We start from the raw sequence: 26311 nt of genomic DNA, 5'->3' as shown, positions 1-26311 counted from the left end.
ATAAAGTTGTCGGTGTTTTATGCGCCCACTGAGCGCAGCCCACCACAATAAAAGCACACTTGAAATAGCAGTCAAGTTCTTTTACTTTGCAACATATACAGAAAGCGACGTGTGAGAGTAAAAAAATAACATTCACAGACAACAACAATGAGGTGGGGTCGGAGTAAAATATGGAGGTGGGGCTTGCAAGGGTGTCAATAGTTAGTTACATGACTCAGCTGTTCCTAATATTATGACTTCCAAATGGCTTTCCTCTACGTTCCGTCATTCTACATCCTGTTTTCAAAGTAAAAATGTCATGTAAACATCAGAAGTGGCGCCTCGTGTGGCCAAACAGGTAAAACGCATGCACGCACCACTTTTGATTGGTTTGCTTTCCTCCACTGACCCCAGACCAACAGACATGTGTTTGCGTGAGACGGGGTCTTTGTCCACCGAATGAGATTGTGGCCCTTGTGTGGTTACCAAGGAGACCCCGGGGACCATGGAGATGGTTACCATGGCAACACAGCATGAAGGTGTGAGATGAGCAGGCCGGCATCGCCATCTGGTATTTTTGACGGTCTCACTTCCTGTCTCCGCACGTCCCTGTCACACCAGACGACTCGTCTGCACAAAACCTACACACACACACACACACCCCCACAAAAACACTTAAATCACACAAACACAGAACAGTCGTGCACACAAATATAGTCACGCGCACACACATGCACTATAATCATCCTAGAAAAGCTGTGGTAATGATTATTACGGTCTGGCATTCGTGTCAGAGGTTTTCGTGATTGTTTGGAGTGTTGACCTTTGGCCTCTATGAAGACTTTGATGTAGGAAGTTGGCACGTATCCTTCTTCGTTGGGATTTCTGCGCACGCGCGTCCAGCCGTCACCTTTGTCCTCCTCTACCACGCTCAGAAGTTCCCCCTCGCACATGGACAGCGTGCCCTCGTTGTGACCTGTGGCGTCATCATCGTCATCATCATCGTCATCATCATCGTCGTCGTCATCACGGCGCTCACAGGCTACCTTGGAACGGGTAGAGCGACTTGCATGTTCCGATGCTGGCCAGCGGCTCGTCGTCATCAAAGTCATCGTCGAAGTCTGAGCTTCGGGACTTGGAGAAGTGGACCTCGGCGCCGGGATCTTCCGTGTAGCTGCCGTCGGGACTGCAACCATCACAAGTCGTCTCAAAACAAAAGCTCTTATTTGGGTCAAATCTCTATTTCACTTTAGCGATTAGCACGCTTGGCGCCTCCTCGTTCAAAACACTACTTGTTAGTGGGGCGTTTGCTTCACCATGGAGGAGATGACCCGCATCATGCAGCTCGTTGTTGCTGGCGTGCACGGACTTGCATTTACAACAAATTAAGTCCGTACTAGAATGGCGCAGGCTAAAGAAAGAATGAGAAATAGCAGTGGTGAACCTTTCTCTGCTGTCCGGACTTGTGGAGTTGATCTGTTTCATAGTTCCCGGCGTGGACGGGTCGCTGCCAAAGTGGGAAGGCGGAGGACATGCGCTCACGCACTGCTCAACCTCCGCCAGCCACGCCTGAAACACATGCACATTTAACTCATTTACTGCCAATGACGGCTAAAGACGTCAAGATCCTTTTTTTTTTTCACTCGGCTGGTTGTGAATGAGTTAAAAAATAAATAAATAATGCGTCGACATCATCACTCGAGCGACATCACAGACAAGGCGAGCTCGTGCGCTTCACCGCGCAATGACATCATCACAGTCAGCATACCAGCGACGTCATCACAGACCGGCCACGTCATCATGGATTGGGCCGCCTTTGTCTGAACATCGCAAGGTAGTCGCGATGACCGACGGTGACTCGACAAAATCTGCAAGTCTTTACCGCCATTGGGCAACTTGGCCGATGTTTGATTCTACAACTTATCCGACCACTGGTGAAACTTCAACATTTTTGAGCGGTGGCGACTGGTCAAATTGTCTGAAAGTTTGGCGACCCACAACTTACTTCCACAGATCTCGAGCACAACGGACAGAGCCATGTCTAACCCGAACCAAAGCCCGGACTCGAGGAAGGAGGTGAACTGGAAGATCAGGAGGCTGGTGCAGAAACAGGACGAGTTCAAAAAGCTGTGGCAGAGTGACCGACTGAGCCATGACAATAAGGTGGAGGCTCTGGAGTCCCAGAACCGGGCGCTGCAGGAGAAACTGGACGCGGCCAGCAAGGACGAGGAGGAGCTGATGACCCAGGTGAGAGTCCACAAAGCCCAGATCTTCTCACTGGAGCAGAGGAAGTGCCTTATAGAATCGGAGGCCAAAGACCTGAAGGCAGTCCAGGCTCAGCTGGAGGAGAAGATCGAGGATCTGGAGGCGGCGCTGGTCACCTGGGAGAAGAACCTGGAAGCGCAGGCCCAGAAGCACAGTGAGCAACTGCAGAAGGTGGAAGACGAGTGGCAGGAGAAGATGCGCGACAAGGACGAGGCCTTCGCCAAGCAGGCGGCCGCCCTTCAAGCCCAGATGGACAAGATAAGCAAACAGTCCGAGGAGTTGGCCGAGGACAAACAAAAACTGCAGACGGCGCTGAGCGAGCGGCAGGAGGAGCTGGAGGCCCAGAAGAGCATCCGCGACAAACTGCAGTACGACCACGGCGTGGAGATGAGGCTCATCCAGATGCAGAAGAACGCGCTCTCCAACAAGGTGACTGCGCTAACCAACACCACCGACGACCTGATGGAGAAGAAGGAAGCCCTCAAGAAGTCCGACGATCAAAAGAGCAAAGAGCTCAAGGCCAAGAACGCCGACATTAGCGAACTGCAGACGCACAAGGAGATCGTCAACGCGCAGCTACAGCGCGAGGAGCGAGGGGCCGCCAATCTACGGGAATCTCTTCGCCACATGGAGACCGACATGGAGGCTTTGAGGGCCGAATACACGGGCGAGCAGGCCGCCCACAAGGTCACCAAGAAGGACCTCGCTCTGGCCAAGATGCAGGCCAACGACCTAGCCGAGAAGATCAAGTTCCACGAAGGCCGCGTCAAGGCGCACCAGGCCAGCGTCAAGAGTCTGGAGTGCGTGCTGCTCACCAAGGACACATACATACGCCGGTTCCGCGAGGACCTGGAGACCTCCATCTCGCTCATCAACAGACCGAAGACCTTTACCAAGGCCATCACCAGCCTCAAGAGGAAGTACATCACGGGCGACCTGGACGTCTGCGTGGACACCATTGAGGAAAAGATCGCCAAGTTCTTGGAGTCCAACAAGCTGCAGTCGGACCACTTCGAGAAGACCATTCATAGCCTGCGGCGCCAGCTTGAGCAGAAAGACACGGAGACGCAGAAGAGGCTCCAGAAACTGGACCGCTGCCGCGGTGACCTCATCAAGATCATCAATGAGCAGCGACTGGAGATCGCCAAGGTCAAGGCGGAGCTTAATGACGTCACGCATCAGCTTAGGCAGCTGGCCCCAACCCTCGCCGCCGCCAGGAACAATCGACTGTGAACGCCCAGCTGCACCACACACACACACACACACCCACACCCCCCCCACCCACACACACACACAACACACACAAGCACACCCCCCCCCACACACACAGACACACACACCCACACACGCACAAGCAAAGTGGGCGTGTCCACCTGGTTGTTCCTGAGCTCCTCCTCCAGCCTATGCAGGCTCCGTCTGACTTCGTCCAATCGTGGCTCCAGGGCGGCGCCGTCACCCAGGCTCGGGTTCTGATGGTACACCGCCTTCATCTTCACCAGCGCCTCCCTGGAAACAGGAAGTGACATCACTTGTGCTTTTGCGCTAAGATCTGGCTAACGCTAATGCCAAGCGAACAAGGCATACTTGCTCTTATGTGCAGTCAAGTCCAATTTATTCTTTTCTCTCCTGGTCCATGCTAAGCTAACGCTAACAAACGGTTAATGCTACCCTAAAGAGCAGCAAAGGTACATGAGTCACTTGCGCTCTTGTTTGATCTTCTGGTACATGCTAAGCTAACACGCGGCACAGGGCTTAGCATCCCCCCTGCTCACAACTAACAAGCTAAGCTAACGAGCGTAGCGTCACCTTTGCTCTCGCTCTCGCAGGATCTCTTGTCCGATTTGATGAATTCGGTTCTGAAGTTTTTTCCGTCGTTGCTCGACGGGAAGATGGCTACAGTCGGCGGGGGCGGAGCCCTGAAATAATAAGAACATGTTGATGACATCACAGCTTGCCACCTGCATGCGTTTGCGCTACTTACCAGTTTGAGTGACAGCTGTCCAAATAGAAGCGTTGAAGCAAGTGAATTTGGAGTTAGGGATGCCATCAAAACGTTTTATGCATGTTTCATGTTGAATGGAAATTGATGTGAATGGCGAGTAAATGGCGTGTAAATGGTCCTTCACATGTGTGGAACTTTTCCACCTAAGGCACTTAAGGCACCAAAAGCGCTTCACACTGATTCAGCGCAACCAACTCCGGGTCAGAATCGTGCTCAAGGACGCTTCGACAGGGTTGCAAGGGAATTTGAACCCACAACCTCTGAGTTGGGAAACGCTGAGCCACACTGAGCCACATGCCCACACCCCCACCCCCCAGTTGCCGCCATGACATGCAAATTAGTCAACTTTTGTCCCACTCCCTCGAGGCTGCAGTTTGAGAAAGACAAAAATTATGTCCATTCTAGAAAAAGTGCAACTTTTTTTTCTTTCCGAAAATGATTTGAATGCATTTGGATTCCTCAGAAAAATGTTTTGTGCTTTTTCCTTGAAAAGAAGACTTGAAAAAGACTGACTTCCTAAAATTGTCAATTTTCTCGACTGGATGTTTAAAAAAAAACAAAAAAAAAGAAATTGCATTTGACCATTTTTGAGTTGAACTTTAACAAAAAAAAAAAAAAAACATATTTTTCACAAAGAAATATGCCTGAGAGGTTTTCAAATTCAAATAAACTTTTGTCCGAAAAATATATTTTGTATAAAAATCGGCAAAGAAATAGCTTTTTGCCAATTTTTTTTGGTTGGACTTAAAAAAAAAAAAAAGAAGCTATTTTTCACAAACAAAAAAAATCACACAAAACGCCTGCCAGTTTTTCAAATGAAAATAAGCATCTTTTTTTTTTTCAATTTGACTTTAGTTCCCGTCTTTTTTCCCGCATTCCATTTTGCGAAGCGCTCTTATTGTGACCTGCAAGCGAGCCGCACGTGTGTTTGTGCGTGTGTGCCAAGGTGAAATGTTTGAACGGGTACTCCTCTCTTGAGGCTGCGCAGGCACTGCTTCCTGGTTCGGGAGCCGGAGGTCATGAGGTCGTTGAGCCGCTGCGCGATGGGCTCCCTGGCGGCCGGGGGCGGGGACTGCGGGCTGCCGGCCACGCCCCCCGGCGAAGGCGAGGCGGGCGGCGGCGGTGGCGGTTGGCGAGGCGACGACAGCAGATTCAGCAGCTGAGCAGACGGAGAGGTCAAAGGTCACAGAAACCAGATGGCGTGCGGCAAGACGGGCGCATACTTTATTTTTGCGTAGGAAAGGCCACAGCTTCCTGCCGTGCCTGCGCCCGTCCACGTGCTCGTCCAGGTAGCTGGACTCGGAGATGCTGCGCCGCATGGAGGCGGCGTGCTCCTCCAGGTCCACGTCGCCCGGCGGCTCGAAGCCCGACTTGTACGCGTGCACCACCGACCGCGTGTCCTGAAAAAGCCGCCGGAGGAGCTCATCAATATCGACGGCGCCGCGTTGATATAAACCAAACGGTGCGCTCACCGTGCGGGCCTGAATGCTTTCGGCGGCGTCCATCATGGCGTCCAAACATCGGCTGACCACGGGAAGCGATTTCTTCTCCGCCTCGGCCGACGAGCGCATGGCCGAACCCACGCGCTCGATACGGCGCTCCTCCATTTCCTGGATGCGCTGACGCACGCACGCACGCACCCGGAAGTGCTTTCAACTGCTCGACGATGACGAAAAGTGGCGGCGCCGGGCGGTGCTTTCTACCTGGTAAATAACGGGCACCATGGTGTGGTAGTGCTGGTGCTGGTCCTGGTTAAACTGGGCCAAAGTGCTCAAGTATTCCTTCTTGGACTCTTGAGCCGTTTGCTGTTTTTGTTGCGCCGCCTGACGGGCCTGAAAGAAAAACGAGGCTGCACTTTGTACACGACAATCCACAAATCATAATCGGGAATTTGAAGAATGCAAAATATTACCTTAAAGGAGCAGCGCTGACACGTACAAGCACACACAAACACAAAAAAACATAAGTTCACATTCCTTGAAAGAAACTTGTCAACCTGTTGAAGCTTGAAAACAATCTTAGAGAGTGGTCGCCATTGGCAACCAAAGTACACGAACGGTAACCAGCGGTAATCAATACTAACTCATGGCAGCTAATCACAAAGATATGTGAACAAAATATGAACCGGTGAAATATGAAACGTGTTGAAAAATAGCTGTTGTTTTTGTGCGACCTTCTCGGCATCCACGTTGCTGTCCACGTCCATCCGATCGCACGTGTGCTGCGCTCGCTCCGCCTCCTTGCTGTCGCGCTCGAAACGACGTTTCGTCTGCAACGCCACAAAGTCATTGTTGAAAATGTGCCAATGGCCGACATCGTTTGAAAACGCGGATTGACGGCAAAACGTCAACGTCTGTGATGATAAACGTGATGTTGGCCTGATGAGCAGAGAATCCGACATTAACATTTTTTTAAGATGCGATGCCAACATCGTGAACATTCAGGGCCCAACTGACGTGAGCCTAAATAATGTAAACCTCTACCATGAATTTGTTCCCTTAAATAAATATAATAAATAAAATAAATTCATTTGTGAAATGTATTCTGGGAAGCGAAAAGAAAATGACTTTTTTTTAACAGCTGATCGCCAATAATTGTGCTGAAATATGTGCTGAAAATCCCCAAAACAGTGAAAATTTGCATCTAATTGACGTCCATTGAAGTGCATTTTAGCTATTTCATACATTATACTTTTTTTTTTATGATTATTTGCCCAATTAATTGGTAACTTGATTATTTTTTTCTGTCAAAAATGGGCATCAAGGTCAGCCTAAAATAAAAATCCATATCGGTCAGGCTATTAAGAACACTAATCACAAAGAGCAAAAAAAAAAGGATCTTTGACGTCTTTAGCTGTCAGTGGCAGTAAATGAGATAATGTGACGCTAACTTTGAAACGTAACGGTTTGCAAACACAAAACGTGATGTTGACATTGAAAACACACAACGGCTGAAATGGGAAAAGATTTCCCGTCGAGTGGCTTCAATTTAGAGAATTAAAACAAATCGAAGGTAAACAAGGCTGTCAATCGGTGCTCAGCTGACGACAATTAAATTTGCAGATGCGCCCTTAACGGGCGAGCGTGACGCAAAACATTGGCATGTTGTTGATGAGTGCGTGTGCGGGTGTCTGCGCCGATGTGGGCGAGTTGGCTGAACTCACAGACTCAAGTTGCTTCCAGGAATTTTCAATGTGCTGCTGGGCACGGCGGCCATCTTGGAAATGCTGGGGGAGAATAGTACACGTTTGTGAGTCTTGTGCACGTGTGTTTGCGCGCGTGCATGCGTGTGTGTGCGCAATCTGACCGACTTCCTCTCGGCCTTGAGCTCCTGCGTGAACCTGCCGAGGTCGGCGGCGACGTGCGTGCTGAGCTTGTCGGCCACTTCTTCTCTCTGCGCCGCCATCGCCGCCAGCTGCTGAAGGGTGGCACTGAAGGCCGCGCACCACGTGTACCTGAAGGCAAGCCGAGCGCTGCCAAGCTCACATACGCGTATGTGGGAAGCGCGTTGAAAAGAGTGGCGGGATGATTGACTGACCTGTTGTCATCTTCTCTGCTCCTCTTGGGCAAGTACTTCTTTGACAGGCTCCTGCAAAAGTCGAGTATTAGCATGCCTCGCATGTCATAGAGACGTCGCCGCCGATGAGGGTGCGATCACTCACCTGATCTGTTTGGCGTAGTTGAGTTCAATGTCTGCTCGCTCTTTGACAAATTTGGTGTACTTCTCCAGGAAGTCGATGCCCCAGCTGGTGTGTTTCTCCAGATTGTCAAACTGATCCTGACACAAACGCAGACACCAGTTAATGCCTCCTCACCATTTCTCTTTGGCGCTCGCCTTTGCCGCTCCGAAAGCGAGAGTGACTTGTCTCCTTATCTTCAAATGTTTCTGTTCAAAATAGTCTTCAAGCCGTTTTCAGCAGAAGTTGACTTGAAAATAACAGGCTGGATTTGCACATGACATCAAGAGAGGCGTGGCTTGGAACGGCGTGGGCTTGGGCCCGCCCCCAAACAACCACCACCTCCCTCCTGTGTCATTCGCCAAGCATTTTGCACAGTTTTGAAGGAGTGGAGAAAAAAGGCGGGTTCTTCAGAAGAGCTCATTGTTGTTGGATTATTTTTTTGAACTATATTTAATGGCTTCTCAAGGAGAAACTTTTTTTTTGGCTCACAGGGACAGACCTGACTGCCATTCATGTAGCAGTAGAAGGAAATTCCATGTTTTCGTAGGATGGAACCTAGCGGCAATAAATACAATGAAAACAGCAAGGGCCCAACAATAGAAGCCTGTGGAACACCGAAATGAGACTAGGACCAGAAATAAGGACCTGCACCTGACATGTCGTTAGCTGTATGGTTTGACTTCAAAGACAAGACCTTACCTGAGATTTTACTGGCACGAACACAAACACCTAGACTAGCAGGAAGACCTGAACCAGTCCTTCATAGACCTGGTCTAGTGTACAGACTTGGATTTAGCACATAATACTGGACGATTATATAGACCCGAAATTCAGGATGGAGGCTTGAAGGTGATCCGAATAAGTGACGTCATCCATCCACTACCTCGCGATTCCAACGTGCTGACGCGCGTGCACGAGCGCGTGTTGCTACGGCACAGCGGACCGCCAGGCAGCGGGGCGCACGAGCACGCGCACTTGCCACAGGTGCCGACAGGTGCCTTCCGGGGTACGTACCCACAATTCCGCGCCCCAGTTGACGCTCATGATGCCTCCTCTTCCTCTTCCTCTTCCTCCTCCTCCTCTCCCTCTTCTTCTTCTCGCCGCTGCCGTGCGCGCTCACGGCCGTCGGTACGTGCGCGTTCGCAGTGGCGAGAATTGAAGGAGCAGCGGACGCGGTCACGCGCCCTGCCTTTGTTGTCTCTGAGGGAACGCCTGACTGCGCGCGAGTGCGCGCGGCCGGCCGAGCATGCGCAGTGGCTGCTTCATTGTGCTGGAGGAGACGCGTGCACGTGCACGACAACGACTCGCGAGGTCGATGTGCATCTGAGGACGAAATAAAAAAAAGAAAAGAAAAACAAACGACAGTCACGTTGGTAGTTGCGCACGCACGAACGCGCACTGCTGCCGCAGCATAAATGAAAAATGTTTAACATTTTGCATTGTGAGCTCACAATCAAACCAGGGAAGCGTGTTGCATTATTTCCGTGTGCTCATCTTATTGCAAAATTTCAGTTGTTTTTATCGCGATCTTATTACTTTTTAAAAAGTAAAAAAAAAAAAAGATGAGGAGAAAGTGCTCATGCCAAATCTGTTCGTTTACATTTGGGAATGACAATCGGCTTTTCAGATTTTTTTTCTATTTCGCATGTACCCATACAAAAGGATTTTGCTTGCATGTGTGACTATTGACTAACCCCGGGCAATTTAGAATTCCCGGGCAATTTAGAATTTGGTCCTGATTTTTGGCGCTTTAGTTGGAAATATGCAGGAATGTATTGTTAAATGCCCAATTTGTTAAAAAAAATAAAATTAAATTAAATGCACAAAATCAAAGTTGCATCCGGCAAACCAAAAGATTCCAAGCCATTTCTTCAGGTTCAAGATTTTGTGTGTTTTAAAAAAAAGTTGGTCACTGCCTAACTCTTCTCGAAAACAACAAACAGGCCAAGAAGACACACAAATGCGACACACTTGCCGGCGTTTTGCCGTCAATCCAAATACGGCAAGTCAGCTTGTGCTCATAATATAATAATATAATAATGCCTTTATTCATGGGCACGCATGCTGTGCGAACGGCTATCCAAGACTGACACAAATACAAGAAAGAAATGCTTTCCAAATACATTGAACACAACTTTATTTGCAAGTTCAACTTTGAGCTTTTCTCTCTTTTTTCCCTTCTGTCTGGAGTATAAAAAAAAAAGAAGAAATCTTGAGATCCCAGCAAAGGTGCACCGCTGCAAAAAGAACCCAAGGCAGTTTTTCGAGCTCATAACAAGCAAAACAGCAAGCTGCGCGGGTTGGAGTCTCGGAAGATTTGTGACGGGCAGGTGGCGTTCAGGTGTTACGCCCACGACAGCACGCCGCCGCCTAATTGAACTTCATCAATCAATCATGAAGGTCACTGATGAAGATTGCTCCTCATTAGCGCTCGTTCAAATCCTTCAGGGAGCGTTTAACATTTTCCAGAACGATGATGATGACGGTGAAGACTGCAGACCACCTGAAGATGGCCGAGGTCCCGTGCAATCACCGCTCAAATCTCAAAATGCTACCTGGACAAAAATGTTTCCAGAAACGTGCCACCAACTGTGTGTGTACGTGTGTGGGGTGGTGGGGGAGTTCGCAGGGTCCTTGGTGGTGGTGGGTCTGCGTGTGTTTTTCACATGCGACAGGTGTCATGGAAGGCCTCCAAGGTCCTAAAGTCCCTCCAGGTTGGAGGAAGACCGTCCTGTAGGAAACGGCCGCATCGCTGACACGGCGACTGAAAGAGCTTGATGTAGCTCCTCAGCCAAGTCTGTGAGCACACACACACAAAAAACACACGTACACACGCATATTAGTGCGTCAACAGGTGGGCGTGGCCATCCAACAACGCATGTCATGTTTTCCTGACCATGAAGGAGCGCACAACGACGTCGGGCATCTGCGGCAGTTGGTAGTGAAGCAGGGCGGTGGTGGCGTGGTCTGTTACCTAGCAACACGGCAGCCAATCAGAAGCCGTGTGACGGATGATGATCCCGCCCCCTTTTTTTTTGACTCACCTTCTGGAAGACTTGATGCTGCGACTTGGTCCAGATGTCCAGCTGGGGAGGGAGATGGGCTGCGTTACCATGGCGATGGCGATGGCGATGGACAACACACGCACGCACTGACTCACCTTGCCGTCGCGGTCGTAAACGTTCTCGTTGAAGCCTCGCACCAACGTGCGGTCGATGAACAGCGAGCGCATCACCACGATGGCCTTCAGCACTTTGCCCAACGTCACCTGACAGGAAGTGACACATCAGCTTCGCCTTCGCGCACGTGCATAAGGGCGTGTACGTGTACCAGCAGGACGGCCGACGTTCCGTTCGGGCGAAAAAGTTCGATGCTCATGTCGGGAAACATTCGGCCGATCCGAGAAATCACATCGTCCACGTACCTGATAAAATAGCGCACACATACACAAACAAACACAACAATACAAATGACTCCAATTTAACGCGGTGGATCACCTTGCTGCAATTGAAATCAATCTCCTGAATTTGAACACAATGATTTCATTTCACAACAAGTCGACTGCTATTTCTTTTACACAACTTGTACCGTCGCGACTCGGACTGCTTAAAATGCCGAGCGGCAAAGGCCAGCTGGCTAAAAGAAAGGAGACTGACAACTCGGGAAGTGTGCAACAGGACAACTTGCATCAATAATAAAGAAAAAGCTCAGAGTCGAAAATAGTGCGCGCCAAGGCAGTACGTTCTTCTTGTGGCCTACGATGACGTCCTTAAAAAAAGTAAATCGGTGTATGGTGGCTTTTTTTTAAAATTCAATAAAAGTGACACAACTATCACAACTAAATAGAGGACTGAACTCCATCTCGGTGAATCACGTGACGATGACGAGGATCCATGCACAGCACACGGCTGACCCGATTCATCGAGCGCAGTGCGTGACCGGTGGATCGGAAAAGATCACGTCACATGTAAACAGGGAGATTTTCAGTCGGAATTGTTGCAATTGGCCTCTGACGGCTTTCTTTCCTATCAGCTAAAGATATTGAAATCAGCACGCCGCAAACCCGCTCCGCTAGCAACTTGCAACCAAGAGAACATCCATAATTGACGCTCGCGACCATTTCCTCTGCGGCGACAAGCCAAGTGAGCTCAAAAAAGAAAATTTGCCTTTTCTTGTCCGACGCGCTCAAACGTGTCATGCCACCTGCCGATCGTCACAGAATCACTTCACACTTCCACCCCCGCAAAATCAAAGTCCCGACATATTGCGGCTGTCAGGACAGCATGACTGTGACAAAGTAGGACAACATGTATGACATTTCAGACACAGATGTCATTTTTTTTTTCCAAGTGATGGAATTCCGTCGTGACAACGGAGGGCTTTAATCCTTGGACAAATACAACATTGGACTCCATTTGATGCACTTTCTTGGGTGAGATTCGGGGTACACTCACTGCGGGGGGAGGACGAGGGTGCTGGGCTGTACTTTAGGCCGTCGCTTGGCCGAGGCTCCCATCTGATTGGCCGAGCGCTTGAGCGACTGCTGATTCAGCAAACTGGAGGCCAAGCCGGCGTGGTACTGCAGCTGCCGGCGCCAAAAACGCCAGTCGGGTGAGCCGCCGGCCGTTAGCGCAATAGCACGTTAGCGGGGCCTTACCTTGTTGGACCACTTGTAGGCCTGCAGCAACTGCGAGTAGAGCGGCGTCTTGTCCTGAACCGGATCCAGACTGAGGAGGCCGCTGTTGTGCAGGGGATGCGACTCAGACGGGCGGCCCACCAGACCGCTCAGACGCTCCAGCTCACTGGAGCAGGAAAAACAAACAAACAACTGGGATTAAGTCCACCAAAATAAAACTTCCCTCATCGTTATCAAAAAGGTGGGAACGAGTGAACAAATCCGATCACAGCCAACACGTGTGTTCTTATATTTGGCTCTTACTGGATTCTTCCAGTTTTTTCTTATTTTTAATACAGCGCAGCAGTAGTTGTGGAGGCTGCCAATACTCCAGCCAAATAAAAGCTGTTATCGAGTTAAGTCGTCCTCAGCTGCGTTTCACAAAAATCATCATCTGCTTCATGAAGAAATGAGACGTGTTGTCGCCGTGTTAAATTAAACTTTATGTATCAAAAGTACGAGCAGTATCTGTGCGCACTCGTACTGGTATCGGTCAAAAAAGTGGTATCAAACATCCCTCGCAATCAATACAAACAATGACCATTATTATTATCAATGTACATAAAATGTTGTGCGCTTTTGAGTTGATCGCGTTGCCTACGTTATTAGCTTGAAAACAAATGTTTACGGATGCAGATCTAGTGTCAATTAATTCATCTCTGAAACTGGACGCATCGTTCAGTCATCAGTTGCATTGTGGCCAAGACGACGGGTTGTGATTGGACGAGCGTGCAAAAATTGCAAATGATGAGAGTCGGGCGGACTGACTTGAGGTCCCTGTTGACCGCCTGCAGGTTATCCTGGAAAGCGGCAATAAATTGCTTCTCACGTCCTTCGAGGGTGTCGCGGTTCTTCATGCCGTCCTTCAAGGACTCGAACACGCGACTGACGCTGGAACGCAGCGCCTGAATGCCGCTGATGGCGTGAGAAAAAGCCTCCAGATTGACGCCGACGCTCACCACGTCCGCCATCTTTGCGTTGTTTTGCGCTGTCGCTTGCGGATGACGTAACCAGCAAGTCAAGCGCTGATGCTGCGTTCACGTTTTCCTCCACCGCGTGGAAATCGCAACACTTTAAATGTTCAATCTGCTACATGTGCTTGTTTACGATGCGCATGTCCTACTGCGTTTGTACACGATACGCAGTGAACCGATACAATACAAAAAAGTACACGATAGAAAGAAAAGTTCACGCTCCTGACGGCTGATTGGCCCGCAATTTGCAGAAAACTGCCTACATTGATGCCCACTGAATTGTTTTCATTTTCTAATTACTGTATTTCATTTTTGAGAGAGGCAAGTAAGACATCAAGACGGTAAGACGTGGAGCAGATGAATGAGGCAAGAAAATTTTTAAAAATATATTATATGTTTGGGGGGGGCAAAACATTTGGTATGGATACGTACTGCATGAAAGAAAATATAGTAGTAACTCAAACTCTGCTATTTGGAGGGAGCGCGTAACGTCAACTTAAATAAAAACTCGGAACTGTGACAAGTCAATGTGACGTCTTACCAACTTAGCCCACTCAGTGGTTAGAGTTAGGATTCGTTTGTGTTCTTATTACCTGGTAATTTATATTACACCATTTGGAATGCGCTTTCTTACAGCTCCATCTGTTGTGAAATGCGCTATAAAATTGTATTGTATTGTATTGTTTCATTATTTGCATTTTTTTGAGTCATCCTTTTTTCATTAAGGGCACAAAGACGGCGAAATCCAATTTATTTTCATATCCCTCAATCACAGGCAAAAGCACAACGCAGAGACCCTTGATGATTATTTCAAAATGGATTGGAAGACGGTTTCCTTTGCCAGGACGTGGGTAAAAATGAAAATATTTTGGGAAAAACGATAACTAACAAAAACGACATTGTCAGCTCACAAACTGAGCCAAAACTAAAACGAATAAAAACTAACAAATCTATCCTGGAAACTCATTCAAAGTAACTGAATTAGAAATAAAAAGTCAAAGCAAAATAAAAACTGAACTAAAATAAAAAAAAAAGCCAAACGATAATAACCCTGCCTTTCATTTTACAAATAATAATCCACTCTTACTTGACACGAATGCCAATAACGACGAAGTCAAATTCAAAGTTTTTATAATTGGATAAGAAACTCTGATATGCTCGCTGCGGTTTGTCACGTCCAAAAAAAGTGGCCGGAAAACTTCAGTGACGGGCTAAGAAGGGGGATTAACATTAAGAGCTTTTGGGTGTGCGTACAAACGTGCACGCGTGTGTGAGTAAAACAGTTCGTTTTAAACGAAGAACCTGAGAATGAATGAAGTAGAAGTGTTCCCAATAAAGTGACAAGTCAACTGATGTTGATGATGATGATGTCTATGATAGTAATGACGACTAGATTGATGAAGTCAAAGGAGGCGGGGCTTCGGTGAAGAAGTCTAAAGAGGATGAGGCAGAAGGAGATTAGGCGAAGAGGAGGAGGGGGAGGAGGAGGTGACGAAGAAAACGAGAGCTACAAGCGAGCAAGACAAAGCAAGCAAAATAAAGAAGAAAAAGAAACAGGAAGCCCTCCTGACTTTTGCACTCCATCTGCTCATCAACCCAGACAGAATAAATGAAAAAGGTGAGCTGATGTTATGAGTGGATGAGTGCAGCGCCACCAAGTGGCCGTTTTCTCTTACAGGCAACATGAACAACTCCATCAAAGACGACATGGTTGACCACTTGCTAGGAAAAAATTGGATTGCGATTTTTCTGATTTTGAGTAAATTTTCTTCATTTACAAACATGACAGAAAATTAAAAAAAATCAAAGCTTTTATTGTAGTCATGCAAAGACACTAAAAAGGTTTTGAGTTGGGGGGCAGTTTGTCAAGTTTTTAAAGACTACTTTCTGTCAAGAATCATTTTGGATTTGTCTGTAATTGTGTAGATAACTATGTTAATCAAATTATTGTTCCTAAGTAAAGCTAAATTGATGAAAAAACATCATTTGGAGAACGATCGTGTCGATCTCAAAACTCTGTGCTGCAAATATTATTGATGAGATGAATTGCAGCTTTGACGATCTTGAAATTTTGTTTCCTGAGATCACGATTGCGATTGTTCTGCCCTACGACTCACTCAATTGTTCCATTTGGTGAGTGCAAATGTACAAGCTTACACTTTAACCATGTCGCGTACAAGTGCATGTTTATGCGTGAACAAACACACACACACACGCACACCCCCCCCCACACACACAGACGCACACACACGCGCACTACGTCCCAAAATATCGTGCATCATATAACATTGTGGGGACCACTGCATTTGTATTGCGTGTTACTTTATGTAAAACTGTGTTACATGTCCGGGCCGGAATGCCGAACGGGACATCTTCACCATGACAACCACTGAGCTGCCACGGTAACGGCAGGTAACCATCGTAGTGTTGCATGTGATGCTCCAAGGAGTGAGTGCCATGCCGGACAGTGATGCCCGACACCACTGACGAGGACCCCGCGACTTTCTGAGGACCTCACAGCCTTCCTGACAACCCCGCGGCCACCCCCATCCCAAGGACCCGTCCATGGATGGCCTCAAGCCCCTCCCACTCCTTCTCCTCTTGGTGACGTCCTGTCAATGTCAATTTGACACCTGTCGCTGGGAGGTGGGGCCCGGATGGGACGACTCCGCCTGTCAGCCGCCAGTCGCCAACATGAAAGAAGCCATGCAGATACGAGTCGACCCGCCAGGAGTCACCTGCGGGAACCCCCCCGAACGATTCTGCACTCTGGTCAGTGTCCTCAACGTGTCTTCATATGTTCAAGTTGTAACTCGCCACCTGCCAGTTGTTTTCAGAGTTGCCCAAACTGAATTTGCAGCCATTTCAAAGCACCCTCCAGCACTCGTTCCGGGTCGCGTCATCGCTTGACAGAGAGGCGTGCCTTCCAGCCACACACCTGTGGCTCATCTCATTCAATCACTATGGACGTTTTAAGGCAGGGGTGGGCAAACCTTTTGATTGGCGGGCCACAATGGGTTCTAAAATTTGACACAAGGGCCGGACCGTGGGAGCAGATGGATGGAGTGTTTTGGTAACCTCACCTTATCGGAGAAAAAAAAATACATTTAATTTTGAATGAAAGTGAACAAAAGCATTACAACAATATATATGTCTTTGAAAAACTACAGTATTTAGAAAATAAAACATTAACAAGGTTTAGTCATTTAATTTTTTTCAAGTTCGGCGGGCCGGATTAAAACGTTTAATGGGCCGCATGTGGCCCCCGGGCCGTAATTTGCCCACACCAGATTTAAGGACTTGCTTTCCGACCACACAGTGTCAGATTATTTACCTTGCTCATGATCATTGTCTTCAAGTGTTTGAATATCTAGACTTCATGTTTTGCCCGTATAGTCTTGAATAATAGCTGTAAGTACTTTCATCATTTTTGCTATTTGTTCCGGTTTATTACTAACGTGAATTGAATTGCTGTGTTCTTTTGAAACAAGCGATTTCATTTACTTTTGCTTTCAGTACCCAAGGTAGAATACCGCTCTAAAAGTGCCAACCCATTTAAGAGAAAAAAAGTTGCACAAGGTTTCAGTTAAAAACATACTTGATGAGTATGTAAAGTATGCTGGCGGTAGTAAATGGTCTGATTCCGTTAGACAAATCGAAACCTCCACAGCAGTCAGTGAGTTCATCTCTGCATGATTTCATCACTTAACATCTTTCATGTTGCCATGCTTTTTCATTTCTGTTCGTGTCTTAATATCCTCACGTTTTTATGACTACACACCTTCTCGTCTGCACATCTCAATATTTCCCTGTACACCATTAGGAAAACCCATACCTGTGCAGCGACGAGTGCGACGCGTCCAGTCCAGACCTGTCTCATCCGCCTCAGCTGATGGGAGACCGGGAAAGGGGCGGGCTCATCACCTATTGGCAGACGATCACATGGTCCAAGTATCCTGAGCCGCTGTTGGCCAACATCACGCTGTCCTGGAACAAAAGTCTGGAGGTGGTGGACGATCTGGTGGTCAGCTTCGAATACGGGCGCCCCACCAGCATGGTGCTCGAGAAATCCATGGACAAAGGTGAGCCGGTGTATGACCTGTGTCAGGCGATAGTGGTACTGCCAGAGTCACCCGCTTGTTGTACGTCACGCAACAGGGCTGACGTGGCAGCCGTACCAGTTCTACGCCGAGGACTGCATGGAGACGTTTGGCATGCCGCCAAAGCGAGTGTCCGACTTGGCGCCCAGCAACGTGACCAGGGTCATCTGCACCGAGCAGTACTCCAGATGGGTGGGCGCCAAGGTGACCTTTGGATCGCAGATGGACAGTGATGATAAAGTCTGAAGTAGTCTTGTAGATTAGCTTGCGCAGCCACCCTTTGGATGATTACATCAACATTACTCTGACCCAAGCAGAAATGCTAACACAATAATGTGGTCGAAGCAAAGATGCTCATATGCTACCACTAATCTCTAGGAGGAGAAGACGGTGGTGTTTGAGGTGGGAGCCCGCTTACGAGCGTTCGCAGGCCCCAAGCTCCTGAACATGGATGCATTGTACACACGCCTGCAGAGCAGCAAAGCTCTGCGAGACTTCTTCACCTTCACCAACCTTCGCCTCAGACTTCTGCGACCGGCCCTCGGTGGAACATACGTCCAGAGAGATAACCTACTCAAGTATTTCTACGCCATATCCAACATTGACGTACCTGCCAGGTACACAGCCGTTAAGTTGTGACTTGCTTGGCTATGTCTTGTGCAAATGAGTATGGCGTTGGTTACGGTGACACCCAGAGGCCTGTGTGAGGGCTTTGCCACAAAGTGACCAATGGGAAGGAGACACTCCCGGAGAGCCAAATCCTGCCTGTTTTAGCTCTCCCCTTACTCCAAACACACCTGATTGAAACGATCAGCACATCAACAAGCTCCGTAGAAGCCTGAAATGATCCTGATTATTTGAATGAGGTGTGCTTGGAGTAGGGAGAGAGCCAAAATAGGCAGGATTTGGCTCTCCAGAAACCGGAGTTTCCTACCCCTGGTCAAAACTATATCCTAGTTCATGTGTCGGGCGAGTCACATATGGCACAAAATTAAAAGAATCAGTAAGAATCCTTTGCCGATGGTTTTCCTGGACAACAAACGTGAATATTAAAATCCCCCATGAGGAGAAGAGATCATACTTGAGCTTAATTTCAGTGAGAACATTTGAAAAGTCATTCAAAAGAGTCTTTATATTTAGGAGAACGGTAAATGACAGAGCACAGGGACAGCACGGTCTACTTCAAAGGAAGTGGCTACAAAGCTGGTGATTGACGTGGTGAATATACACCATTTACATTTGAAATTCAATTTCCGTCAGGCAGAGGAAATCCAGATCATTGGAAAGGAAAAACTCTTCAGCTTATATGTTTTGTTGGTCAATGATCGGGCATTTAACAACGCAATCCTTGTGGGAGTAACAGGAGGAGGAGAAACAAATTTTCAATTTTTGAGGAGACTCTTCGTGCAGTCACACTCCGTGAATTAGTGCAGCAGATCAGTGCATATGGCCAAAATTGCCGCTGCCCCCATGTCGGCAACTTGCGTCATCGCATCTTTACCCAGCCTTGCTTCCGAGGAGTGGGTGGAGAAAGCTGAGGTGTAAGGGCGGGACTATACAAATCAACCCAATTATCACGTCCCATAATTCGCTCACAGGCACATTTTAGTTACGAAATGGTGATAATGTTGGTTGTTGACCACAAAGTCTTTAGGATCCACAATATGTTTCTACAGTTGTTCCTTGGCAAACATGTCAAGCATCTATTGGATGAGGAAACATGTGTTCCAGGTGTAAATGTAACCTGCACGCGTCTCGTTGTGCATTGCGCGACGGCACGCTGATGTGCGACTGTGAACACAACACAAGCGGACAAGACTGCCAGCGCTGCAGCGCCGGCTTCGAATCCCGCAACTGGGTACCTGGGAGCTTCCTGCCGCTGCCCAGCGGCACCGCCAACGCTTGTATGTCTTTAGTAACGGCTCTCTATTTTTTGTGGTATTTCCATGGATCATTTTTAATCCAACCTGTTTGCCTTTTAGGTGAAGCAGAAGAAGCAACGAGCAGTAAGTATCTACTTATCTCTCTGTGGGGCCTTTTATGAGCCACAAAAACAATGACGGCATAGGAAACAATTCTCTAAGCTGTTGGATGATTTCGGTCTCTCTTCATCCGAGCATCCAAGAGGTAGTTGATGTGGTCAGGTGCACCGTGGAAGCAAAGTTAATTTGTTTTTATAAATCGGCGACAGGTGGTGCTTGTGTGTTGGACCTGCTTTAAAGCATGAAGATGTCAACGTTAATCTCCCATCTCCATGCATCCACTTTTTTTGTTTGAGGTTCTGCAAGAGATTTCAGAAGCGCATGTGAGATTCTTGAGGATGCAGTTCATGTTGATATTCCAAGTTATATGGGCAGTTTCAACCGAGGTTGCAGGTCTTGTACGAGATTCAGGAGATGAGTTTGGTCTTTCACAAATTGAACCACATTTATTGGAGTATATTTTACAACTCGACTGAATCTTTTTGATTGTGCTTTGTAGGCTTACTGTGTTTGCGTGTGTCTGAGTGCGCAGTGGTCGATGAGTGAAATGGACTAACTAAAAAGTCGTAAATGTTCTTCTCTGACAGTGGCTGATGACTCTGACAGAAGGTCTGCTTCAACACCTGGAATCACTGACACTCTTTCGACTTCCACTATTGACTCTTCTATTTCGAGCTTTGTTGCTTCGACATTCGACACATTTACAGACACGAGTAGCACTAGGACTATTTCAAAAGTGGCAACTTCTTTGGGCACAACCGATTTTTCTTCGGCTACTACAGACACTTCTAGTTTAACGACTTGGCGCTTTGACATGTCTACTGACATTAGTAGTTCGTGGATTACTTCTAGTTTTGCAACTATGACTTGGATGGAAACAACTGACACTTTGTCTACTTCAACTGCTGACACGCCTTCTAGTTCTTCTTGGACCGCAGGGGGTTCTGCTGTTGACACCTTCACTACTGACAGCTCAGCAACTGACAGCTTTATGGTTTACAGTTCTATAACTGACGCTGTGACTATTGGTACAGAGGGCAAAAATATGAAGTCTTCTTCTACTGTTCTGGACTCTACGAGTCCAAAGTGGGAAAGCGGTGACTCAGTATCAGCAGGGGGTGCTAGCGTTTCCCCGGTGGTTCTTGCTGTTAACACCTTCGGTGTCGGTCAGCGCTTAGGCATTAATGGTCCAACGGTACAGAGTGTCACCAGGGCGACCGCAAATATCAACACTGACTCTCAGGTGTCTATTTTTGACCCAGTGACTCCGCCCCCTGACAAGACAGACTTTGTCCCCTTGCGAACATCCACCAACAGCTTCTCATCTTCAAGCTCAAGTTCCGGGCTGTCAGAAGTCATTGCGCCCGATGACACAATCCTCCCAGGAGATACTCCACCTCTTCAGATTTCTTCTTCTGCTGAAGATCTTGTATTGACAACGGGAACTTCTAATGGACCCCCTGTCGAAAGATCCCCTCCAGTTGATCTGATCCCCATTCAAGCATCTGATGGACTTGTCACTGACGTTTCTCTTGAAAATGTAGCACCCACTCCCAATGGATTTCTTCCTGACACACCTTCTGATCTACCCTCCTCTGATGTACCTTCTTTTGAAAAAAACCTTCTTGCGATACCTAGCCCTGATGGAGCCTCTCTTGATGTCCCTCTAGAAACAGAGTCCATCAAAATGAATGATCCACTAGCTGATGTACCTCCATCTGAAAGAGCACTTGTTGAGCAATCTCCTCGTGAAGATGGACTTCCCCTTGTACGAGACAGTCTGGATCAAATTGCACCGTCTGACAGGTCACCTCCAGACACAACTTTCACCGAAGAAGCTCCCGTGGATAGACCACAGCCCAAAAGACTACCCCCAAGTTCATCTTCTGATGCAACTTATTCTGCTGGAAGTCCTCCTGACAGTCCCACTCCTAAATTATCTCCATCAGTGGCTGAACCTTCTTCTGAAGTACTTCCTCCAGAGGTGCGCAGCCCAGCTTCTGGTGCTCCTCCTTCCCAAGTTGAAGAAATTACACAGGACAAACAGCCAACTGCATCAAATTGGTCAGAGCCTGCTAGAGACTTGGCCCCGGTGGACTTCACCTTCCCTTTTCCAGAAGATCAGGATTCCAGTCCTCAAGAAAAAGAAGATTATGGTCTGGATTCTATTGCTCCAGATCCCACTAGCCCCGAAACACCACCAAGAAGAGAAAGTTCCAGTTTGGATTTTGGATTGGATTCAGTTGATCAGGAGTTCCCTGGACCTGGAACTCCTCCGGGATCAAAAGATTTGAGTCCAGATTCTGGAATGGATTCAGTAGATGAAGAATCGACTGGCCTTGGAATTGAAGAATTCAATACCAATTTGGGATTGGATTTAACTGAACAGGATTCCACTGGACCTGGAACAGGAGATTTAAATCCCGATTCTGGATTGGATTTAAATGATCAGGATTCCACTCAGCCTGGAACACGTCCGACAACTGAAGAGTCCAATACAGATTCTGGAAGGAATTTAGTTGATCAGGAGTCTGCATGGCCTGTGACACCTTTTGAAACAGAAAGTTCTAATACGGATTCTGGCTCAGATTCAGTTGAGCCTCGTTTGAATTCCAAAACAGGCCAGACAGGAGTTGAAAGTCCTCAGGAACCTGAACCAAAATCTTTGGATTCCAGCCCTAAAACCCCTGAACAAGAGTCAAGACCCGACTCTCCAGATGGAGTCGACCAACCAAGAGAGGATGCTTCATTGGCGACCAAGAAAGAAGAACAAGAGTCAGACGGATGGAGGAAAGAGGAGAAAACCAATAAAGAAGGTGACAAATTAGACAGATAGATAGATAGATACATAGAATGGCTTTTGATTGAATTTCTGAAAATGCGAAAGAAGCAGCTGAGCACTGTGTTTGATTGACAGCTGTGGAGTCCAAAGAGGACGGTTTGAAGGAACAAGAAAAGAATGAGAACAGAGAGAAGAAAGAAGAGAATGCAAAGAAAGCTTTTAAAGAGAAGAAAGAGGAGAAAGGATATGAGAAAAAAGGTAACCTAGGAGCATCATGTCAGCTTTAGCGTTAGCAACAAGAGTATTCCTGACAAGTTGCCACAGTTGCACATCTTTCGTTCTTTCTTTCCTCTTTTTTGCCTGTGAAGCGACTCAGAAGATTTTGATTCCCGGCAGTGGGACGACCAGCCAACTTTCCAAAATCGCCTACGTCACCTTTCAGGGTAAGATGGACTCGATAATACTAGTCTCACCTCGGAGTTCTCTCAACCGCTAGCTCCTCCCCTTCCACTATTTGGCTCTGACTCCTCCCACATTTAGTTATACAACCCCTTCTTGGTCAGGATCATGAGATTATTGAACATGGCGGAATGGTTGTCACGCTGTGATTGGCAGGTGATCCGCCAATTTTAATGAGCATGCACACACATATGTTAACATACATTTCTGCTGTGTGTGTGTGTGTGTGTCAGAGTGCGAGTGTAATGACCACTCGAACCGGTGCAGCTTCATGGACTTCCTGAACGTGGTGACGTGCGTCAGCTGCAAACACAACACCAGAGGTCATCGCTGCCAACATTGTCGTCTTGGATACTATCGGAATAGCAACGTGCCGCTCGATCACCAGGACGTTTGTGTGGGTCAGTAAGTGCGCATTTGCACACAGTGTTGTTTGGGATACGATTTGGGACTGAACAAACCGACATGTCACAAGTTATTTGACTACGTCCAAGTGTAAGGTGAACGCAATGCAGCAAAGCAAAAAAAAAAAAAAAAAAAAGCAACCCGACTTGATTTTTTTTTAAACTTTTTGAATTTTCTCTGTGCTGGTTCTGTCACCGATAAACAATTTTTGAAGACTTGAAAAATCCATCTGCGCATGGCATTTCTAATACAGTCCGGTGTTCGGCGGTAAAATGGAGACAAATTCTGGAAGATAGTGCGAGTAGCGGGCAGGCCAGAGACTTGAACAGATTACCAAGGCGAGTCCAACTGCGCCTCTTTCTGTTCACCGCGCCGCCTAGAGGACGTTGTGGATATGCAAGTGGCCAAAACTGAACAAGCCACGTAGACTTCTGTACACGCTCAGGGGAAATAAATCCAGGAAGCCACGCCCATTTTAGGAAGCATGGGTGCAATCACAAAAATGAGGGGCGTGAAAAAAAAAAGCCAGAGATTATAAACCCTTGAACAGGACTTAAGAGTGGCTCCTGACAGTGTTTTTGTCGTCTTTGTGCGCATGTCAGAGTGCGATTGTGACATGGCAGGCAGCCGGTCTCGGCACTGCGCCACATCAGGGGCGTGTCAGTGCAGGGAGGGCAACACCGGGAGGCGCTGTGACCAATGTCTGCCCGGATACACCCGGAGAGGGGACGGGGGCGGCTGCACAGGTACGTGGCGAAACCTAATGATTGGAGGCCGGTCGGCGAGATGTACAAGTAATTAACTTGTGTAACCCTCATCCAGCCAACGTGTGCGACGAGGCTCAGCCGTGTCAGAACGGCGGCACGTGTGTGGACTTCCTGCGCTGCGAATGTGCTGACAAGTTCACAGGTAAGCGCACTGCACTGTGATGCTGGAGCTGTCACAAGTGCTTTCCATATGGTCTCATATAATTAAGGGGCAAATTAAAACACAGAAACAATAGCTACCAGAAGATCAGCAGGACAGTGACAGTCTCTAAAGAATGAAAATATGTCTTCAAACGAGTTTTAAAAGTGGACAGAGATGGGGCGGGGCTTGACTAATATTCAACGGGAGGTCACTCCATAGGGAAGGACAGGCAACAGAAAAGGCATGATGTGTGTGTGTGTGTATGTGTGCGCACGTAGGTGTGTACTGCGAGGAGCGCGTGTGTCTGAAGAAAAGCGGTTGCCTTGACGATGACACAAGCGCCGCCACGCCGCTGATGACCTCACGACTGCGCCTAGCGCTAATCTTCAGCCTGCTCGCCGCTGCCGCCTTCTGACCTGCAACAGGATCTGAGATCGGGGAAACGCTCTGTGATGTCATCATTCTGCGACACAACGTAACCAAGCCTTGGGGCAGGACTGTTGACGACTTTGTGCCTGAGTTGAACATCGTCAAATAAATGTGTGAAGAAACGTGTCAGACTTCAACGTATGTGCAAGTGAAACCCTTTTTTGCTTTGACTTGCGAGCAAAATTTGATATACAAGTGCTAATATGTACCAGCACAACAAGCAGCAAACATGGAACAATTGTTCAAAAAAGAGCCAAGTTCAATTTGTTTTTTGATCGACATCATTTTACCCACAGTGCTTAGTTTTTGGTTCGAAGGAACGCGAAAAGAAACGTGACGAGAAGCCATCGGTCATCAGTCTCTTTCTGTCTATTTTTGAGAAAAAGGTCACTTTTAGGACACCCGTCCGTGACATCGACACATCGGGAACGGTCGTTCCAAGTTGATATGAAGAAAAAAAAAGCCAGTTTGTTGACCGACGTGAGCTACAACTCGATGATAAAGAACAATACCGACACTTTGATGCTGTCAAGATTCCGAACTCGTCGAATGAATTTTGAGTTTGGGTGGGAGAAACATGTTGGTTGCACCTTCGCTTTGTGCCAGCGAAGCAAAGTTGCTTTTGCTTGACAAAATACGTTCATCGCGACCTTAAAAACATTCTTCATGAAATCGCGTGTGTCCGGCCTCATAATATAATCCAACTTTATTTCGAGAGCACATTTCACAACAGCTGCAGCTATAACTAAGCGCTTTCCATTTGGTGTCATGGAAATTAGCGGATAATTAGAACAGAAATAAAAACACATAAACACATATACAATAGATACCTGAAGAACAGCGACAGCCTCATGTTGCGTTGAAAGCTAAAGAATAAAAATGTGCCTTCATTAGCAATCTTTGTTTGATTTGGGAATCAAAGTTGTTAAATGTCCACTCATTGTTATAGGAAGATTTTTTTAGACTTTCCAAAGCCTTCAAAGGGGAACGAGTCAGCTGAGATTCAAAGGATTTGTACAGTTCTGAAATTCTTTTTGAGGAGAATGATGGCTTAATGTCGTAGCTTGGTTTAATCTTCAGTAATCTTTATAACAATTAAAACTGATGCCTGACAACTAAACAAGGTTGCATGAAATGGACAACGGTATTTTGTGGTCGTCTGCAAGAATCCCGCCAACATTATTTGGTTGAGATTGAAAAAAAAAAGTCACGTGAGTTTTGTGGCCCTCCCTCAAGCCATCATGCAAATAAATGCTCCGAATTTGGAAAGTTCCACTTTCTCCTCTTCTGCTCAATTCTCGACTTTCGACTTTGGAAGACATGCAGCTGCTTCTTGAAATCACATTTAATTGTGCAACTCCAAAAATGCTCCCACGTTCAAAGTTCCCAATTCTTTTGTGGCTTCAACATGATGTAAGACATCCAATTGGTTATCTCTTTTTCTTTTGATAGCAACGAGCGATTAAGTTTGTTGACATCGTAATGTTTTTGGCCTTCTGATCAAAATATCAAATATGAAACATTTTTGGAACTCAGCCAAAAGTCGATCCTGTTTTCTTCCTCCACGTAAATGTTTTATTCTTCTCAAGGTCAAATTTATCCAGATGTGAATTTGAGTTTGTCCTATTTGATGAGTCAGGACGCCATTTATCCATGTTGACATCAAATAGA

General features: G+C 47.3%; 3 protein-coding genes across 4 annotated transcripts; 1 reads left to right on the top strand and 2 right to left on the bottom strand.

Annotated features, from left to right (window-relative positions):
- Positions 1-65: 65 nt before the first annotated feature.
- On the bottom strand, positions 66-9144 carry fnbp1a (formin binding protein 1a). The gene is made up of 18 exons (XM_088279961.1): positions 8940-9144; positions 7908-8023; positions 7784-7834; positions 7553-7700; positions 7410-7472; positions 6420-6515; positions 6159-6173; positions 5950-6078; positions 5719-5865; positions 5470-5646; positions 5214-5405; positions 4226-4240; positions 4051-4160; positions 3618-3750; positions 1424-1548; positions 1026-1165; positions 803-955; positions 66-620 (listed from the first exon to the last, which is right to left on the bottom strand). Exons 1-18 carry the CDS (start codon positions 8967-8969, stop codon positions 592-594), a joined length of 1869 nt encoding a protein of 622 aa, XP_088136087.1. The 5' UTR covers positions 8970-9144; the 3' UTR covers positions 66-591.
- Positions 9145-10045: 901 nt separating this feature from the next.
- med27 (mediator complex subunit 27) lies at positions 10046-13612 on the bottom strand. Its single transcript, XM_088303965.1, has 8 exons — positions 13369-13612; positions 12583-12727; positions 12380-12510; positions 11256-11349; positions 11086-11193; positions 10970-11011; positions 10822-10899; positions 10046-10722 (listed from the first exon to the last, which is right to left on the bottom strand). Exons 1-8 carry the CDS (start codon positions 13569-13571, stop codon positions 10588-10590), a joined length of 936 nt encoding a protein of 311 aa, XP_088160091.1. The 5' UTR covers positions 13572-13612; the 3' UTR covers positions 10046-10587.
- A 1344-nt stretch (positions 13613-14956) lies between these two features.
- LOC148343571 (netrin-G2-like) lies at positions 14957-24762 on the top strand. Of its 2 annotated transcripts, XM_088279736.1 has the most exons (14): positions 14957-15192; positions 16021-16346; positions 17398-17656; positions 17733-17878; positions 18053-18291; positions 19406-19578; positions 19657-19680; positions 21327-22472; positions 22574-22696; positions 22807-22881; positions 23131-23298; positions 23905-24048; positions 24125-24211; positions 24490-24762. In XM_088279736.1, exons 2-14 carry the CDS (start codon positions 16140-16142, stop codon positions 24624-24626), a joined length of 2928 nt encoding a protein of 975 aa, XP_088135862.1. In that variant the 5' UTR covers positions 14957-15192; positions 16021-16139; the 3' UTR covers positions 24627-24762. The 2 variants fall into 2 exon arrangements, with proteins under 2 accessions (XP_088135862.1, XP_088135784.1); XM_088279658.1 differs by having other exon boundaries at positions 14957-16346.
- The last annotated feature ends 1549 nt before the right edge of the window (positions 24763-26311 follow it).

This window comes from Idiotropiscis lumnitzeri, chromosome 1 (genome assembly GCF_059441095.1).
Source record: "Idiotropiscis lumnitzeri isolate Australia: NSW breed Sydney's pygmy pipehorse chromosome 1, RoL_Ilum_1.0, whole genome shotgun sequence".
NCBI classification, from domain to species: Eukaryota; Metazoa; Chordata; class Actinopteri; order Syngnathiformes; family Syngnathidae; genus Idiotropiscis; species Idiotropiscis lumnitzeri.
Note: the sequence above shows the minus strand (reverse complement) of the source record. Positions and strands in the feature narration are given on the sequence as shown.

What these genes read in the sequence shown, in the direction of transcription:
- med27 (XM_088303965.1), bottom strand. Translation starts at nt 13,571, where the DNA reads ATGGCGGACGTGGTGAGCGTCGGCGTCAATCTGGAGGCTTTTTCTCAC. An exon ending in ACCCTCGTCCTCCCCCCGCA is followed by an intron (nt 11,350 to 12,379) that starts GTGAGTGTACCC and finishes CTATTTTATCAG; the next exon opens with GTACGTGGACGATGTGATTT. An exon ending in TCGTTGTGCGCTCCTTCATG is followed by an intron (nt 10,723 to 10,821) that starts GTCAGGAAAACA and finishes GTGTGCTCACAG; the next exon opens with ACTTGGCTGAGGAGCTACAT.
- LOC148343571 (XM_088279736.1), top strand. Translation starts at nt 16,140, where the DNA reads ATGGATGGCCTCAAGCCCCTCCCACTCCTTCTCCTCTTGGTGACGTCC. An exon ending in CGAGAAATCCATGGACAAAG is followed by an intron (nt 17,657 to 17,732) that starts GTGAGCCGGTGT and finishes GTCACGCAACAG; the next exon opens with GGCTGACGTGGCAGCCGTAC. An exon ending in AACATTGACGTACCTGCCAG is followed by an intron (nt 18,292 to 19,405) that starts GTACACAGCCGT and finishes CATGTGTTCCAG; the next exon opens with GTGTAAATGTAACCTGCACG.
- fnbp1a (XM_088279961.1), bottom strand. Translation starts at nt 8,969, where the DNA reads ATGAGCGTCAACTGGGGCGCGGAATTGTGG. An exon ending in AAAGCATTCAGGCCCGCACG is followed by an intron (nt 5,647 to 5,718) that starts GTGAGCGCACCG and finishes CGGCTTTTTCAG; the next exon opens with GACACGCGGTCGGTGGTGCA. An exon ending in CTGCGAGAGCGAGAGCAAAG is followed by an intron (nt 3,751 to 4,050) that starts GTGACGCTACGC and finishes TCCTGTTTCCAG; the next exon opens with GGAGGCGCTGGTGAAGATGA.